General features: G+C 39.2%; 1 protein-coding gene across 1 annotated transcript; it reads left to right on the forward strand.

The window, feature by feature from the left end:
- Positions 1–3,319: 3,319 nt before the first annotated feature.
- vax1 (ventral anterior homeobox 1) lies at positions 3,320–19,331 on the forward strand. Its single transcript, XM_054796725.1, has 3 exons — positions 3,320–4,105; positions 5,828–6,015; positions 16,538–19,331. Exons 1-3 carry the CDS (start codon positions 3,892–3,894, stop codon positions 17,078–17,080), a joined length of 945 nt encoding a protein of 314 aa, XP_054652700.1. The 5' UTR covers positions 3,320–3,891; the 3' UTR covers positions 17,081–19,331.

Raw genomic sequence — 19,331 nt, forward strand, 5'->3', positions numbered from 1 at the left:
CGCAGGTTTGTTTGAATGAATGCTGCTACTTGTATGAAATGTATGAGATCTGGGACGGATTGAATTGGCACAGACAACAACAACATTATTAACATGCAGTTCAAGGATTTCAGTCGTTTCATCTTCAGTATTTTATTGACCTTGTTGTAGATAAGGTTATTTTTTGAATGATTGTTTAGAATAATTCCTACTTGAATAAGCTTTTCTCATACACTGTATGTGTACTACAAGTATACTACTACACAATACAAATACAATGAACTAGATTTTCTTGGATGAAGAATGAGATTTTTCCTGTTCCTAAATGCTCCTTGATGCCGCTGCAGTGTGTGTGTGTGTGTGTGTGTGTGTGTGTGTGTGTAATTAGCAGCGGGATATAAGGAGACTGTCCATAATGCTTTTTCTTTTGGTTTGAAACACACAAGGCCAACAGCAGCCTGTGGCCCGCCATTGCATCCATTGTGTGCGTGTGAGAGGCCGAGCCGCCGTATCCTCCATCTATTTCCCAGGCTGAGGCTCCGCTCTGCAGCTTGACGAGCCCGCTTTCCCCCTCGGCAGCGCCCTTTTTCCCTTCCATTTTACCTTTGTCCCACAATGGATCCCGCCCACTCCAGGCTGGAAGCGTGAATAAAGTTAGTTCAACACGCAGCCCTTAAAGCCACCCTGAGACTGCTGGCCAGCAGAATAGTTTGTTAATAGTCCAATTAGATAATTGCTATCTTTCACTCCTTTCCCTCTCTCTTTCCCATCAAGGCATGAATGGCACTCGGGGAGGGGGGCAGCTTGAAGGGGGCTTGTGGCCAGCTAAGGTGACAAGAAGGAGCAGAGAATGCTCCTTGCACCGGGCCACGCAGCTGAATTGAATCTTTGTAGCCTAATCAATGGTCTTATTGGATTAGTGGCCACTGCTGTGTTGAGAGATATTGTTGCACTGACAATTAAAATAGCTAAGAGTTGCTGGCTGGCTGGCTGGCTGGGTGGTTGGAGAGCGGCGGGGCGGGGGCCATTCCGGGGCTATGCATGCGTGAGAGAGTGTAGGCAGCCTGAGCACTAATGACCGGTTTTGCTGGGGCGGGGTGGGGGGATTGCGCTAATGTGTAGGTTAAGATGATGAGAGCTGGAGGATGTAGTGTGCGGTAGTGATGTGCGGGTCGATACTGGAATATCGATACTTCCGATACCGTCGCTTCATGCGCTAAAATCCATGCTGGAACCAAAATGTGGAAACTTTTGATACTTGAGTCAGGTGTTTGTCTGTTGACAGGAATCCGCCAGGAAAAAACAAGAAATATATTAATGGCCTATTTCTGGGGCCCCTGTCAGTCACTGGGGCCCCTGTCAGTCACTGGCCCTTGGACTTGTCCTATCCCCTCCCCGCCCCAGACGGCGCCCCTGTCTGTTGACTGTTTGTAAACGGAGCCACGTGTGAATGGTCAGCAGTGAAGTTTTCCTTCTTAATCATTCATCCTTTCTTTCTGTGGGTTCGTTCATTTACTCCTCTCCTTCTTTTCACATATTTCATATGGTTTTGTCCTCTGTTGTGTATTAGCGTGGCCACATTGTAAATCCCCCTGCTACCTCAATATACTCCTGGGTTAAACAACATTTGAAAAATGACCTCATTATGAAAATTAGCCAAATATCTTTATTGTTCATTTAATTCATAAATTAACTCATTCAATACCAAAGACGTGGTTTTACGTTTTTAGAAACCCAAAGCCAAATCCCAGCAACGTATTTATGCGTTTTTTTGCATGAGAGGCAAAAACAGGTGATGACGCACCTCCCTACGAATGGATTTCACTTCCATTTTAAGTCATAAAAAGGGACACAAGGCGGAACAGGTGCATTTGATAAGAGCTCGGTGGGGATCATGTAAAAAAAACCACACGTGACAGGAAAGAGCGAGTGAGAGCGTGCTGTAGGTTGGAGGGAAATTTTAACGCATGCGCCACACATGCGCACACGCGTGCACACGCGTGCACACACTTTTCTCAGTTCCAAATGTGAAAATTGTAAATATTTCATGGTGTTATATTTGTAAATAAACTATTATTCATGTGTAAAACAACCCCTTTTTTATGTTGTTTGTGTACTGTAGGTATACACTGCCGTTGTTTTAGAACGCTCCAATTTCTCCGGAGGAAAAAGCTACATTTTTAAATGTTAAGATTGTCTGTTGCTCTTCCATTGTTAATTCCCTTTTTCCTTGCCATTTTCGTAGCAACAAATGACTTTCTCCAATACAATGCTGTTCAACTGATGTTCACGAGGGTGTAGTCCCACAGTGTGTTCCCAAACTGTTTTTATGCAGACAGAGGAGGTAGTAAGTACTCCAGAATTCGGAAGGAATTAGTCGCACCACTGCTAAGGCTTGATCAACCTCCATTTCTGCAGAACCGCTTTAAATTGTTGACCCATCTTGTGGTCCCTGAAAGAGTATCATTCTGAAATACACATTATTTGTCACTTTTGGGTAGTCTTACCTTTTTTTTTTTTTTTACCTCTGGCACTTCAGCACTTTGCCCCATTTCAAGCTATTCATTGGACGTCAACGACTTGAATTTCAAAATTACTGGAAATATTGGGGTGTTCTAAAACTTTTGACCGGTAGTGTGGTTGTTTAGATATTTCAGCTGCCACAAAAGCAAATACAATTTTGTGTCAGAGGGAAAGTTATGCTTGAAATGTATCTTTTCCAAAAAGCTGGTTTTCCTTTTCTAGTGGGGAGCTGATATTTCCCTGAAACTTACCTTTGTTCTGCTGCTGATTACTAAAGAACGGAAAAAGGCAGAAACCAACTTTTTTTTCTGATGAAAGACGAGAGTCTAATCTTTCTTTTGGTAGCTTCCATGTTTATATAAGTACAGAACACAACGTTCTGTGTGCCTTGAAAGATCAGTCAAAATCGTCTAAAATAGCCAGCCGGTAAGGTAAGGGGTTGTGTTTTGAAAAATGCCTTGAATGAGTTGATTAAAAAATGATAAATGAATGAATGAATCAATGAATGGAATCTCTTTATGCTATGATGTGAAATAGACTACTTTTTAAAATGTACCAGACACATTAGGTGAATTTGCACAAAGTACCGTTATCGGATCGGCATACGCCGACACCAGCCTGAATTTGGCCCAGTATCAGATCGCGAGTGTGCAGGACCTGCTGGCTGGTGGGGGTGGAGGTGTGGAGGGGGGTTGCTTTGTGTAGAAAAGGAGGCAGAAAGAGAAAAGTCACATAGGTGTGAAATAAGAAGGATGGCTTCCCTTCATTTCGGTTCCTAGCCGAGCTGAGCCTTTCAAAACACATCAAAGTTGCCTGACTGACCCTCTGCAGCAAGCTGGTGGGTGCACAGTGAAAAGTTGGGGGGGGGTTGATGATGGTGGCCGCTGGTTTTCGGGAGATGAACAAATGAAAGACACGGAAAGGAAAGTTTGGGGAGGTCTGGAGGAGTCCTGTAGACTGAGGAGGCTGATGTGAGTCTCAGGTAGGCTTGGCTGCCAGGAAAGACCAATCATTTCTCTCAGGAACCCGCGTCCGTTTCCCTCAAGCCTTTTCATGTCTTCACCAGCTCACACAAACGTGGACGCGGCAAAATGACTGCAATCAGTTGAACCGGCGAGGACTCGTCCGCGGCTCTAATCGTCTGTTACCCTGAAGTCTACGGAAGCAACATTTGACTGAGACGCCCAAGATCACTGAAGAGCATTGAAGATCATTGGGCCAGGGACCTGCTCGGTCATTATAGGCTTCCTTGCTTTGGTGAGCAAAGTGTTTCACGCTGCCTCCTTGGAAGCAAACCACATCACACAATCTCCTCCTTTCCCTTTTTGCAAAGCGGACAAAGGAAAGGGGGGAAAAAAAAAGAGGCAAGTCCAAGAGGATAAAGTGAGCATGGAGGTCAGGTACAACCAAGAGACGGAAGGAATGGTTCTGAAGAATGGACTTATGGAGAGCAAAGACGCCATGGACTCACAGGACAGGTTGTCCAAAAGCTTCCTCAAGGAGCCACACGGCTCCTTCTCCTCCTCAGGGGCCGTGGAAAACTGTGACAAGAACCGGGCCGGCGCCGCAGACCCGGACTACTGTCGGAGAATACTTGTGCGAGGTAAAGCGGACCGGGCTTTTCCTGCGCCCGTCACACACCACCTGGAAATATTTCCTTGACACATTTTTGACATGTTTTTGCTCTTACAAAAGATTTGTGTTCCAATGACGACAATAAGGAATGTGTGTGTGTTCCTTGAGAAGAACATTAGAAATGTCGATTGATTTGAGAGGCTGCATCATAATATCCAAAATATTGACTTTACTTTGAATTCACACGTTTGTATTTAGCCAATAACAGCCAGCATCATTATTTCCCCTCATTTTTATTGCAATGACGGCAAGCATTTCTATTTCTCTCCCGGTATTATTTCACATGACGTGTGTTTCAGTTGCACCTTTACTATCAAAAATGTCATTATGCTTTATATGAAATATAATTCTACTTTCTAGGAAGTATAATTGTGCTTTATAATCAAGTATCATTATATCCCACATCTTCATCAAAGCTACTGACTTTTACTTTCACCTCACCCATTTTTATCATGAATTATCTAATAATAATGATAATAATAATAATAATTCATTGCAGTGAATGTAAGCATTTCATGACATAATTACATATTTACGTGCTGGTTTTATTTCACATGACGTATGTTTCAGTTCCACCTTTACTATCAAAAACGTCGCTTTATGGAGCACGAATACACTTCATTCAAAGCACAGTTGAAGTACAATTGTGGTTTATATGAAGAAAAACCGTGCTTTGTATGAAGTAGAATTATGCTTTAGATGAAGTATATTTGTGCTTAATTGTACTTAATTGTATTTCTTATACAGCAGGCATTTTAAGAAGTACAATTATACTTCATATAAAGCAGAAATGAAGTACAATTGTGCTTTATATGAAGTATAATTGTGTTTTATGCGAAGTATAATTGTACTCTATATGAAGTATAATTGTGTTTTATGCGAAGTATAATTGTACTCTATATGAAGTATAATTGTGTTTTATGTGAAGTATAATTATACTCTATATGAAGTATAATTGTGTTTTATGTGAAGTACAACTGTTTTATATAAAGTATAATTATACTCTATATGAAGTATAATTGTGTTTTATATGAAGCATAATTGTGTTTTATATGAAGTACAGTTGTGTTTTATGTGAAGTATAATTATGTTTTATATGAAGTATAATTGTGTTTTATGTGAAGTATAATTGTGTTTTATATGAAGTCCAGTTGTGTTTTATGTGAAGTATAATTGTGTTTTTTGCTAAGTTACCTTTGAAGCTGGCAGCATAAAAAGACACTTTTATTATTAAATGACCAAAGATAATAATAATAATAATAATAATAATTGTTATGTTATAATTCTGGGATAGCTTTGTTGACTCTTATGCAAGCAGTTTTTAAATGACCAAAGATAATAATAATAATAATAATAATAATAATAATAATTATAATAATAATTGTTATGTTATAATTTTGGGATAGTTTTGTTGACTTTTATGTCAGCAGTTTTGGTCGAATGTGAATAATAGTGTCGTAAATATGAGTGAATATGAAGTATATTTCTATTTCTGATGCAAATATTGCTCTTTTCTCCCTGAGTTCTTGAATGTATTGATGATGAAAGCGTACATTGTGTGGCCCAGCTAAGATTTAGTGGCTTTAAGAAGCTTTTAGAAGCAAAGCTGCCAGGAAGAGTGAATACGTTTTATATTTCTGATACTGTGATGGTGATGATGGTGGTGATGATGATGATGTGATCCTTGCAGATGCAAAAGGCTCCATCAGGGAGATTATCCTGCCAAAGGGTTTGGATTTGGACCGTCCCAAGAGAACGCGCACGTCGTTCACGGCGGAGCAGCTGTACAGGTTAGAGATGGAGTTTCAGAGGTGTCAGTACGTTGTGGGACGGGAGCGCACCGAACTGGCCCGCCAGCTCAGTCTGTCTGAAACTCAGGTAGGCATATTCAGTTTTCATATCAATATCACCGTGATAGCGCCATCACCAGCAGGAGAAATGATGTCAATATTTGTGTCTTTCTAATAGAAATATAGCTATATAGATTTCATTTCACATCTGACTTGATATTTCATCATTTCATTCATGGACTGTACATACTGTATGTGCCGATGTACGCATTGGTCATTGTCATTGTGGCTTTAAGGTTCATCAGGGGTGTCCAAAGCGACTCTCAGCATAGAAATATGATTAGATACGACACTAATTAGCTTCTGCTTTATTCCGATAGTTGAGCGTACATTCACCTACGTTGGGTTCTTTTCAGCATCTGTCATGCACTTAATGGATTATGGAAAACAACTTGTCCCAAACCGTCACCTCAGAACCCCATCAACCATCATGTTGTGTAATTCAGCGCCATTTCATCTCCTAAATGCAAAGCGTCCCCGCTCTGTGCCCACCCAGCATACATACACACACGTACTGTATATAGAGTACCTATATACACGTATACATACACGTACAGGTATACAGAGTACAGTAGCTGACCTTCACTTGGCCTCGGATTCAAATATTGGACCTCTCAGGTCACGATAAAGCTTGAAATAAAATATTTATATTTATCCACCTCATGTATTTGATAGAATGTGAATCATTGGGGATGTCCTTCACACGTATGTATGTATGTATGTATGCATGCAAGTATGTATGTATGTAAGTATGTATGTATGTATGCATGCATGTATGTATGTATGTAAGTATGTATGTATGTATGCATGCATGTATGTATGTATGTATGTATGTATGTATGTATGCATGCATGTATGTAAGTATGTATGTATGTATGTATGTATGTATGTATGTATGTATGTATGTATGTATGTATGTGTGTATGTATGTATTATGTATGTATGAATGTATGTATGTATGCATGCATGTGTGTATGTATGTATGTATGTATGTATGTATGTATGTATGTATGTATGTATGTATGTATGTGTGTATGTATGTATGTATGTATGAATGTATGTATGTATGCATGCATGTGTGTATGTATGTATGTGTGTATGTATGTATGTATGTATGTATGTATGTATGTATGTATGTATGTATGTGTGTATGTATGTATGCATGTATGTATGTATGAATGTATGTATGTATGTGAACGTAAGAGGTCAGCAGGAGTTCGCAGGCCATGCATGAATTTTCTTTGCACTCCTTCCTTCCTTCCTTCCTTCACTTCCACACCACATCACGTTTCAAAGCAACCGCTTTAGGATTTCAATTCAATAAAATTAAAAAAAAACACTGTAGGGTTATATTAAAATACAATTAAAAAACACTAATATTGTATTTCAAGAAAATGTATAAAAAGACTGTATGGATTTATTTAAAAAATGTGTTTTTCATGATTTGATATCAATAAAGTTGTAAAGTTAAAAACACTGAGGATTTAATTTCAATAAATTTAGAAAATGAAAAACTAATATAGGTTTGCATTAAAATAACTAATTTCAACTAAGTAAAAAAAAAAAGGGAAATTTCATTTCAATAAAGTTTACAAAAACACTGTAGGGTTTCATTTCAACAGGGTTACAAAAACACTTTTCAATAAAGTTTTTTTAAAAGCTGTAATATTTTATTTCTATTGTGTTAAAAAAACACTTTTCCATAAAAAAAAACTGTAGGACTTAATTTCAAGAAGTTTTTTTCAATGATTTGATTTCAATAAAGTTATCAAGTTAAGTCATGTCAATAAAATAAAAAAATAATAATATATGTTTGCATTTAAATAAAATGTACTTTAAAAAGGGATTTTCTGGAATTTCAATAAAGTTTACAAAAACTCTGCAGGGTTTCATTTCAACAGAGTTTAAAAACACTTTTTTAATAAAGTCTTTTTTAAAACTGTAAGATTTTATTTCTATTGTGTAAAAAAAAACCTGTTCAATAAAAAACTGTGGGACTTAATTTCAATACAATTTTTTTTTCGGATTTCAAGAAAAACTGGCGGATTTGATTTCAATAAAGTAAACTTAAAAAAAATCCAGGATGGGATTAGAAAGAAAGACAAACTGGTAGGGGTGTCCAAAGTGTGGCACAGGGGCCATTTGTGGGCCCTCAGCATATTTCAAAAATACAGGAGGAAGACTTTAAGCTGATATTAAAAGATTGAAAACAATTTTGAAAATAAACGAAAAGATTAGCATAGCTATAATAGCGTGGCGATAATAAAGCATTGCTGTTCCTTTATGAAGGCGTCTACGATATTCTACGTATTTATGAAAAAAACAAGGCAAGCTGTTGAAATGCGTTTGTGGATTCTTTGTGGAAAATGACTACTTTGTTGTTTTGCCACAGCAAAGCTGTTTTTCTGTCAAATATGTTTGGATAGACTTGGATGCTTTTAATGGCAAATATTCCATGTTAGCATGCGCCGCATCCCCGGCTGCACTGCTTCTATCTTCTAGGATTGTACTGCAACGTATTCCCGCGCTGCACGCCAAGCATCTCGGTGGACAAAGTGCGGCCTGGGGGCCGTGCTCGGCTCGCACTTTGTGTTTTTATCGGCCTCCTCCCAAAATGAAACGGAAACATGATAATGGAGGATCGGGGCTACGCAGAAAACAGAAAATATCTCAACAAAATATCACACTAACGATAATCTGTATTGAAATAGGCAAAAATGCTTATATTATCCAGTTGTATATGTACAGTACAATTTTCATATGTATGAATTTTATATTAATTGAAATTAAAGTCATGAATTCATGTGAAAAATGTACTTATTTCAATGGTAAGCATTAGCATTTGGCTGAATGTGTCTTTTTACTAAATGATGAACTAGATGAACGTTATTTGGTGTAATGTACGTACGTGTACGAGCATAGGTGGATGTCCAGAGGACAGCCTGGGTCATGTATGTTTCTGAACACGCCTTCACTGCAAAATATTCCAGGGAACCAAAGGACACGATGGCGTTTTCATCAATGAACCTTCGTCTTTATTCAGCATCTTCTTCATGTCTAAAATGAACAGACGGATATGACCGAGTCAGTTATGAACGGAATTACTGCGGCGACACGCTGATATGCGTTTTACTGCATTTGTCCCCGCCTTGAATGGAGACAAAAAGATAAAAACAACACAAACCCACTGTATTTTCATCAGCTGATTGAATGAATATGAATATTAATACCATATACAGCAGTTATTATCCTGCAATATGAATATTAATACCATATACAGCAGTTATTATCAAGCAATATTAATATTATTACCATATACAGCAGTTATTATCCTGCAATATGAATATCAATACCATACACAGCAGTTATTATCCTGCAATATGAATATTAATACCATATACAGCAGTTATTATCCTGCAATATGAATATTAATACCATACAAAGCAGTTATTATCCTGCAATATGAATATTAATACCATACAAAGCAGTTATTATCCTGCAATATGAATATTAATACCATACAAAGCAGTTATTATCCTGCAATATGAATATTAATACCATACACAGCAGTTATTATCCTGCAATATGAATATTAATACCATATACAGCAGTTATTATCAAGCAAAAATGCAAATGCGTCTTTTTCAAACATTAATAACCAAGTATGTATTTCCAACATAAATAAAGTCCAGCTGTAAGTCATTTGAAATGTTTCTACTTCTTTTTATCACATGACTCGTTTGATTTGCTTTTACGTATAAAAGTCTGACATCCACTTGTTACGTTACGATGATGGGACCTGAAGAACGAGCACGTGTGCTTGACTAGGAAAGAGGATAAATCCTGTCGATACGAACAGTCCCTTTGGACACACGCTTTATTTGGAATTTTATTCTTAGACATTATTATTGAATATGTCATAAAGCAGACACTAAAACAGGGGTGTCCAAACTTTTTCCACCGACAATCAAAGGATATTTTAATGTATTTTTTTCATTCTGTAAAAATGATTTGTCATTAAAATGATGAACATTTCAGCTTCTCCTCTTTACATTTGGCCTTTTTTCGCAATTTGTTTTCCATTTTTACTAAATAAATGATGTAGCAAATGGCCCCCAGGCCACATGTTGGACACCCCTGCACTAGAAGAAGAAGAAGGAAATTGATGTTGGTCCAACATCGTTTTGCATGTTTTACATCAGGGGTGTCCAAAGTGTGACCAGGGGGCCTTTTGCAGCCCAAAGGTCATTTTTAAAAATCATATTAAATTAAAAAAGCTTAATACAAAGAGAAAAACACGTCTATATTAGGCTTTTTTTGCCAAAATGATATCCAACCCTGCCATATATACTGTATGTCACCCAGCATTTTTCCAGCTTTTAAAAGCCAGTGTGTGTCTGTGTGTGTCTGTGTGTGTGTGCGTGTGTGTGAACACGTGCATATGTCCATATATGTGCGTTTTACGTATTGCCCCAACATTCATAAGAATATATGCTATAAGACTTTGCAATGAATGAATGACTTTGTTGCCTATTTGCAAGCGGTGCTCATGTTCCTGTGTGTGTGTGTGTGTGCGTGTGTGTGTGCGTGTGTGTGTGCGTGTGTGTGTGCGTGTGCGTGTGTGTGTGTGTGTGTAAGGAGCACGGTGTCGCTAGATGGAACACCCACATCAACATATTTGCATCAGTCATGTCACCTTGAAATATGCAAAGCCAATCTGTGCCCCCGTTCATGTGTGAATGAAAACATTTGACACAATCGTTGATTCATTGATCGATTGATTGTGCTTTGCACTGCTGTGCCGTGAGACACAAGCTTTTTATGCTCCACCACAAACACCACAATCATCCCATCACAACTCCTTTTATTATCTACACATATTTCTCACACCTGAAGTGGCCGTGTCATCATTTGCTCTTTATTATCTATACTAGAAATAAAACAGGATATGTAATAATATAAATACAATCAATGACAAATAAGAAAATAAAGATAAATATGGTATTATTTACCAATACAGTATTATATGTGTATTCAATTAAAAATGCTACAATAAAATCTTTTTTCCAAGTGTCTAATGATATAATAATCACGTGGAATAATGATAATAAAATCGAATCCAGACTTTAGGGATACAGTATGTGTGTGAATAAGCAGGCTGTACTAAGCTCATCAACATTTAACAGTAACACGGACAAAAACATATCTAATATATACGGTATATGTCGAATATTTATATGCGTGTATTCATTGACTCTGGCCATGTGCATGCATGCATGCTTCCACACAATGTCAGCCAATAACCAGAAATATCTAAGTTGCTTTTTTTGTTGCATGAATTCATCAAAAAACACTTTCTCTTAGGCAATTAAGAATTCTTTGGGGTGAATACAACATATGACGATTTAAAGTGGTGTGAAAAAGTGTTTGCCCCCTTCCTGATTTCTTATTTTTTGGCATGTTTGTCACACTTGAATGTTTCAGATCACAAATGCAGTTTTTTAATGGAAGTTTTTATTATTAAGGGAGAAAAAAAATCCAAAGCTACATGATCCTGTGTGAAAAAGTGGTTGCCCCCTAAACCTAACAACTGGTTGGCCCCCCTTAGCAGCAACAACTGCAATCAAGCGTTTGTGATAACTTGCAATTAGTCTCTTCCAGCGCTGGGGAGGAACTCATCTTTGCAGAATTGTTGTCATTCAGCCTCATTGGAGGCTTTCCTAGCATGAAGCGCCTTTTTAAGGTCATGTCACAGCATCTCAATAGGATTCAGGTCAGGACTTGGACTAGACCACTCCAAAGTCTTCATCCATTCAGAGGTGGACTTGCTGGTGTGTTTTGGATCATTGTCCTGCTGCAGAACCCAAGTTGGTTTCAGCTTGAGGTCACCAACAGATGGCCGGACATTCTCCTTCAGCAGAATTCATGCTTCCATTTATCACAGCAAGTCTTCCAGGTCCTGAAGCATCAAAACAGCCCCAGACCATCACACTACCACCACCATATTTTACTGTTGCTATGATGCTCTTCTTTTGAAATGTGGCGTTACTTTTACGGCAGATGTAACGGGACAAACACCTTCCAAAAAGTTCAACTTCTGAGTATTTTCCCAAAGGTCTTGGAGATCGTCAAGATCAAAGTTGAGACAAGGCTTAATGTTGTTTTTGTTCAGCAGTGGTTTTGGTCTTGAAACTCTGCCATGCAGGCCGTTTTTGCCCAGTGTCTTTCTTATGGTGGAGTCATGAACACTGACCTTACAGTAACTGAGGCAAGTGAGGCCTGCAGTTCTTTGGATGTCATTGTGGGGTCTTTTGTGACCTCTTGGATGAGTCATCTCTGTGCTCTTGGGGTCATTTTGGTTGGCCGACCGGTGCTGGGAAGGTTCACCACTGTTCCATGTTTTCACCATTTGTGGATAATAGCTCTCACTGTGGTTTGCTGGAGTCCCAAAGCTTTACAAATGGCTTTACAACCTTTTCCACACTGATAGATCTCAATTAATCTCAATTAAGTTATGTTTTAACAGGGGGGGGCCATGTAGGTTTGGATTTTTTTCTCCTTTAATCATAAAAATTTCATAAAAAACTGCATTTTGTGTTGAGTTGTGTTGTCATTGACTAATATTTACATTTGTTTGATGATGTGAAAGATTTAAGTGTGACAAACATGCAAATGATAATATATAATATGTATATGCAATATGTCTTTTCTACCGTCATGTTAGTCTGCTATTTACGAAGGTATTTCAGTCATATTATGAAGATGATACTGCAAGTACTTCTGCATCTTCATGCATTTGTTGCATCAACCATCTTCATCACGTCATATGACAACGTAGCAAGTCCTCATGTCCCCCGCAGAAGACATTGGCTAAATGTCTTCACAATGTTAGCAAAAGCACCTGAATGGCTTAATGAAACATTCCCTTTCTAGCTGTAAAGGACAGTAAGTGCAACTAGAAAAAAATGTCAGACACAGTGGACGTGTCCCGTCTGTATAATTTTTCCCAATTATACGTCATCCCCCAACTCCCAAAAAACGATTTGGATAAATTATAAATGTAACCCGTCTCTTTCACGCTGCCTCAAACACAGGACCTTCTGAATGGGAGTCGACAGCAATTAGCAGTCGGCCAAACGCACGGACTGTCAGCTGCGCGTTCAGCGCAGTTAGAAATGTGGCCGCTGCCCCAGAATAAGCTTGTTTTTTGTCAATGACTTCGCCACGGTCACACAGAATGTTGCACACTATAAACAGCACATGATGCGCTTTGCTTGCAGGCCCGTAATAAATAAACAAAGGAAACACGCTGGTGGCTGTGACAGCAACCCCGACAAAGCACGCACCTTTGGCAAGCCCGATCTGTCCTCTTCACAGCACATGCACTTTTATTCTTGGGGAGTGTTTGACTTGCTGCATATGATTTTTAATTATTATTAGTCGAAAATTGTGCATATTTAAGCATATTTTTGGCCTAAGTGAAGCACTTGTAAGCATAAAATGTAGTCACATGCAAGTACAGTATAAGGCATTCAGAAGATGCATTCAAAGAGGTTGTGTTGATATGTAGCTTTGTACACTGGTCACTAGGTGTCAGTATGTTACACTGATGGGACAATAGCCACCACAGGAAGTACTGTACAGAAAGTGGAAGGAAAAAGGGAGGTTTGTTTGTTTTCTTTTTTCTTAGATAAGTTATATATATTTCAAGGAAAAAAAAGAGCATCTTGGCCATTTTTGTCATTGAGTTCAAAAAGCCTATTATTAATATCAACTTCACTCTTTGCTCTTTTTTCACGTTTGCTATTTTTTTTGATATTTTACTTTTTTCCTGAGTCATCTTTTCCTCTCATAATATTGTGACTTTATTCCAATCATATTTTGACTTTATTTCCACATTATATAACTTTTTTTGCAAAACGTCTTTACCAAAAATGACAGCTTTATTTTGAGTTGTTGGTTTCTCATAATATTACGACTTAAAAAACCCCCAGAATGTTTCTTTAATATTTTACCTCTATGCTACGAAAATGACATTATTTTTCCTCATAATATTACAAATTAATTCTTGTAAAATTGCAACATTTCTTTCCTTTTTTCTTCATCCCTGCAGCCACAGTATTTGTAATGTGACAGGAAGGGAGTCGGGGGGACCAAAAAAAGAATGTCCCTTGGCCCTACATAAATAGTTTCCTGTAAATGTGCCTCAGGGATCGGGCGCGGGGGTGTCACTTCTTTTCCCTGGTATTCCAGATGCAAATGTTGCATGCGGGTATAATTGGTGCTCATTTCCAAACATTTGCTTTGAATGTGCAAACAACGAGAATGACATTTGTTATTGCACATTTACAATCTATTTAGCCAGAGCACAGGTTAGCATGCTGGTACATAAAGAGTCGCTTATGTCATTTGCGTGACTTTAAACTGCTCCCAGACCCGCAACCATTCGGAAGATGCAGGTGATGATCCCAGCAATGTACACCGAAGCATCCGTACGCAGGTCTCACTCATTCATCAACGTTCATCTGAGCTTCCATTTCAACACGTCTACAGTCATACCTCGCCACTTTGTGCTTCCAATTTCATGGCTTCACTCCATCATGGTTTTCAAAAACATATGAACTCGTTCAATCCCAGCGATTATTCAAAACAACCCCTCCAGTAGCGGCCATTTTAGATGATTTTGACTGATCTTTCGAGGCACACAGAATATTGTGTTCTAAGGCTATATAAACATGGAACCTACCAAAAGAAAGATTAGATTCCCGTCTTTCATCAGAAAAAAAAAGTTTGCTTCTACCTTTTTCCGTTCTTTAGTCATCAGCATTAGAACATAGGTAAGTTTCAGGAAAATATCGGTTCCTCACTAGAAAGGGGGGAAACCAGCTTTTTGTGAAAAGACACATTTCAAGCATCAGCGCAAATATCTAAACAACTATACCAACATAAACACAAAAAAGGGGTTGTTCTACATCAAAATAACAATTTATTTACAAATACAACAACATGAACTATTTACAGTTTTCACATTTGGACCTCAACTATCTGCGTGCATGTTTGTGCGCATGCGTGCGCACGCGTACATTATGTGTGTGCGCATGTGTGTTTTGTGTGCAGGTGCATGCATGTATGTGCGTGCGTGTGCATGCGTTAAAATTTCCCTGCAATGGTAACTTTCTGCACGCTACACTCCTCCACGCTCTCCAACTTCCTCCTTCCTGTCTTCTGTGTTTCCTGCATCATTACCTCTTTTCTCTTGTCTTTCCTGTCACGCAAAAAAAATTGACGTATAAAGTCGTATAAATACGTCTTTGGTATTGAATGAGTTGATTCATAAATGACACTGTTTTGTGGTTGAATACCGCCTGTTATTAGTACAAAAATGTACATATTTAAACAAATTTTACACATAAATGAAGCATTTTCAAGCATGGTTGTGATGATATGGAGCATTGTACACTGGTCACTAGGTGTCAGTAATGTTACTGTAATGTTGGCAGAGACACACAAGCACCAGACTTGATGGGCGGAACAACAGGCTTTCATTGCATCTTTCAATGATCTCACAACAGGCACAATAATCCATAATAAAAACACGGGCTACTATTGCGTCTGTAACCCACGGCAAGCTAAAAATCAACTCTGCACCCCAGACCTCACTTCCTGTCTGCACCACCGGAACACACGAGCACAAGTCTTATTTATGTCTTATTTTCTCTTATTATCTCTACTATATTGGGTAATAGAAGCGTTAAGGTGACTATGGGGTGTTATTTCATTTCTAAAGGGCTTTAATAGTGCTAAAAAGCTTTTAAAAAGTTTTTTAAAAAACTACAATTTTGAAGGTGGGGGTTTTCTATGCTCTCACTACTAAAATATTCCATTTATTAAAATTGAATCCTTTGCGGAAATTCATTTATCATAGTCGAGTCTTACATACATATCTGAAAAACTAAAATTTAAAAAATTAAAATGGAAGAAAAAAAGTACAAGTAGCTTAAGGTGTTTTAGAAAAGGTAAAATACCGTCGAAGACAGTTCTATTTATCATATTTTTAATATAATATTTATCATCATAATTAATTATTATGGATTTTTTCATTCATAACTAAATTGTGTATTTTTGATTAAATTTGTTTACATTTAGTTTAACTTAATATGATATATTTAAATAAGTACAAGATTAAATATATCTAAAATATTTTCATCATAATATTGCAAATAATAAATAAAGTAATAAAAATATAGCTATTAAAAAGTAAAAACAAAATGAATAGTAAAAATAAAAACTATATAAAATGTATATACACATATTTGTAAAAAACAATATTCAAATAAGTGCGTTATTTCCAGGCTTTCGCGAGCTACATAATATATATAATAATGATATGATGTGGCCTTGAGTTTGACGCCCGTGAAGTAAGAAAAGCGTGTTAAAGATATGTAACATGTATCTGATGTCAATAATGTGATGCCAGGTGCTTTGAGAAAGGTGATGCTGATGGAACTAGCAAGATGCAGGATCAAACGGTGTTGTGTCTTTGTCTCCAGGTGAAGGTGTGGTTCCAGAACCGGCGCACCAAGCAGAAGAAGGATCAGGGGAAAGACTCGGAGCTGCGCTCGGTGGTTTCTGAGACAGCGGCGACCTGCAGCGTCCTCAGACTGCTGGAGCAAGGTCGGCTGCTCACGCCCTCCGGCCTGCCGGGCATGTTGCCCCACTGTGGTAGCGGCACTCTGGGCACGGCCCTTCGGCAGGCCTCCCTTAGCGTGGGCGTTAACGGTGGCAGTGGCGGAGGCGGAGGTGGAGGCGGCAGCGTCGCCGCTGGTAGCAGCCCTCCTCTACCCGCCGCCACCAGCTCAGGGACCATGCCGGCTCTGCAGAGCTCAGCAGCAGCTCACAGCCTCTTCAGTTTCCCCATGCCCTCCTTACTCAGCGGTGTTGCCAACCGCATTTCCTCCAACCCGCTGTCCATGGCCACCTCGCTAGCCGGCAACCTGCAGGAACTCTCTGCCCGCTACCTGAGCTCCTCTGCTTTTGAGCCTTACTCGCGGACCAACGGCAAAGAAGCCATGGACAAGAAGAACCTGGAATGAAGCTTTGTGTTCTTTGGAAGTGTCGACTTTATCCGTCCTTGTTTTAGTCAGCGTCTCTTCTGTGTCATCATGTCCTGTGTCTATCAGATCCTCCACTTGCAAAGAAGTCATGACAACCCTAACCCTTTTCTTGGCATGGCTTAGGGTTAGGTTAGGGTTAACCCTAACCTAACCCTAACATAACTCAGGAGAGCACACAAGCTGTCAAATGTTGACTTTGTAACCCATAAGAAGCCACAAAGGTTTCAAGGGAGATGATGGTGGACGATGACGTTATTGACTTACAGTACGGGCGTTGGGTTCACGCATGAGTCTGCGTGATAACATGCACGGGCAAAGAAAAACAAGGATATTTCCTGGGCTCCATGTGAGTGTGCACTGATTTCAGAGGTAATGTGCACGTGATTGTACATGTACTATCTCACTATATTGATCAACAGAGGAACATGAGATGGACTGGGGCGGCGTCTGCAGTGATGCGGACTCTGCGTCGGTCCGTTGTGGTGAAGAGGGAGCTGAGCCCAAAGGCAAAGCTCTCAATTTACCGGTCCATCTATGTTCCTACCCTTCACCTACGATCATGAGCTTTGGGTCAAGATGGTGGGTACAAGCGGCCGAAATGAGTTTTCTCGGTAGGGTGGCTGGACTCTCCCTTAGAGATAAGGTGAGAAGCACTGTCAGCCGGGAGAAATTCAAAGTAGAACTGCTGAGCCAGATGAGGTGGCTCGGACATCTGGTCAGGATGCCGACCGGACGCCTCCCTGGGGAGGTGTTCAGGGCACGTCCGACCGGGAGGAGACCTCGGGGAAGACTCAGGACACGTTGGAGAGACTATGTCTCTCAACTGGCCTGGGAACGCCTCAGGATCTGCCGGGAGGAGCTGGACGAAGTAGCCGGGGGAGAGGGAAGTCTGGGCTTACCTGCTTCGGCTGCTGCCCCCGCAACCCGACCTCTGAGAAGCAGAAGAATGTGGATGGATGGATTGATGAACGGATGCATTATGAGGCACGAGTTGTGCGAGCGCTTTCAGGCTTCTGATTGACCAAAATACGCATGACATCGCATGAATGCCTTTTCATGTGGGCTCACTTTTTAAAAAATGCATGTCAACCTGTAATTGTAAAATTCTAAAAAGGTTCTTTGTGCTAACCAAGTCTATTTTACTCTAACCAAAATAGATTTGGTTAGAGTATGTTTCGGTTAGAGTCGGACTTTCTGGAACGAATTCATGACGCTAAGCAAGGTTCCGCTGTTATTCAAAATGAAATGGTTTCAAGATGAGCTGGGTAAACCAGATCCTGGGATAGTCACGTGACTGTCACCTGACAAGCATTCCTACATGTTTCCCGTACGTCATTTAGGGATTTGATGGGAAGAAGAAAGCTTTGTAGGACACATGTGAACACATTGTCAGTGTTTTTATGGCTTCTTATGGGTTCAGGTGATGTTTGAGGTTGTTTAAGAAGAGTCGCTGTTGATCCAAACAGTGGTATATTATGGATATGAATAGTATTGGGCACATTGAAAGCACTGCGTGGAAGAAGAAGAGGTTTTGTGGGGAAATACATGACATGAAGTACTTGACAAAGTCAGCTGTACTTTGAATGGAAAGAAAGTCCATTGAAGAAACGGGATTGTTACTCTCTCAATGCTTTGTTGAAGACCGCCATGTTGTTCCAACAAGTTGCAGTACGGAGCCGTTCCTTTTGCTAAAACATCTTGTGTGTGATTTCAGTAGCATTGTGAGTGTTTGGGTGTTGTGAGTGTCCTGAAGAAAAGCTTTGAGTTGCAGCAAGGAATCCCGCAGCATTCAGGCGGACACACGCTTGGAGACATGAATGTACATGGACATTTCAACTCTTATTTGATTGTAAATTATTGCCTTTTGTAATGACATCATGTGGAAATGAAGTATGAATGTATGTGGACTGATGAATCAATCAAATGTATGTACTTAGTGCTGTATTGTGTGATTTGTATCATGTGCTGTCCAATATGTGCATATATATATACATATATATATATATATAGATACATATATACACTATATATATCATCATCGTCATCATGTATATCTTGCATACTGTATTTTCTATTTCTTTCATATGGTAAATGTGACATTTCATGATGTGATGCATCAATACATGGTGGTTTGATATCATATGCTTTTTGGACTTTTCATTTTGAATGACATTTCTTAAAGAACAGGACGTCAACACCAATTCAAATTACATTTCTACACAAATGCAAA

The sequence above is a fragment of the Dunckerocampus dactyliophorus genome, chromosome 13 (genome assembly GCF_027744805.1).
Source record: "Dunckerocampus dactyliophorus isolate RoL2022-P2 chromosome 13, RoL_Ddac_1.1, whole genome shotgun sequence".
Taxonomy (NCBI): domain Eukaryota; kingdom Metazoa; phylum Chordata; class Actinopteri; order Syngnathiformes; family Syngnathidae; genus Dunckerocampus; species Dunckerocampus dactyliophorus.

Bases quoted from the DNA above. Each gene is read 5' to 3' on its own strand.
- vax1 (XM_054796725.1), top strand. From the start codon at position 3,892: ATGGAGGTCAGGTACAACCAAGAGACGGAAGGAATGGTTCTGAAGAAT. The intron at 4,106-5,827 runs GTAAAGCGGACC...TGATCCTTGCAG, and splicing joins TCGGAGAATACTTGTGCGAG to ATGCAAAAGGCTCCATCAGG. The intron at 6,016-16,537 runs GTAGGCATATTC...CTTTGTCTCCAG, and splicing joins TCAGTCTGTCTGAAACTCAG to GTGAAGGTGTGGTTCCAGAA.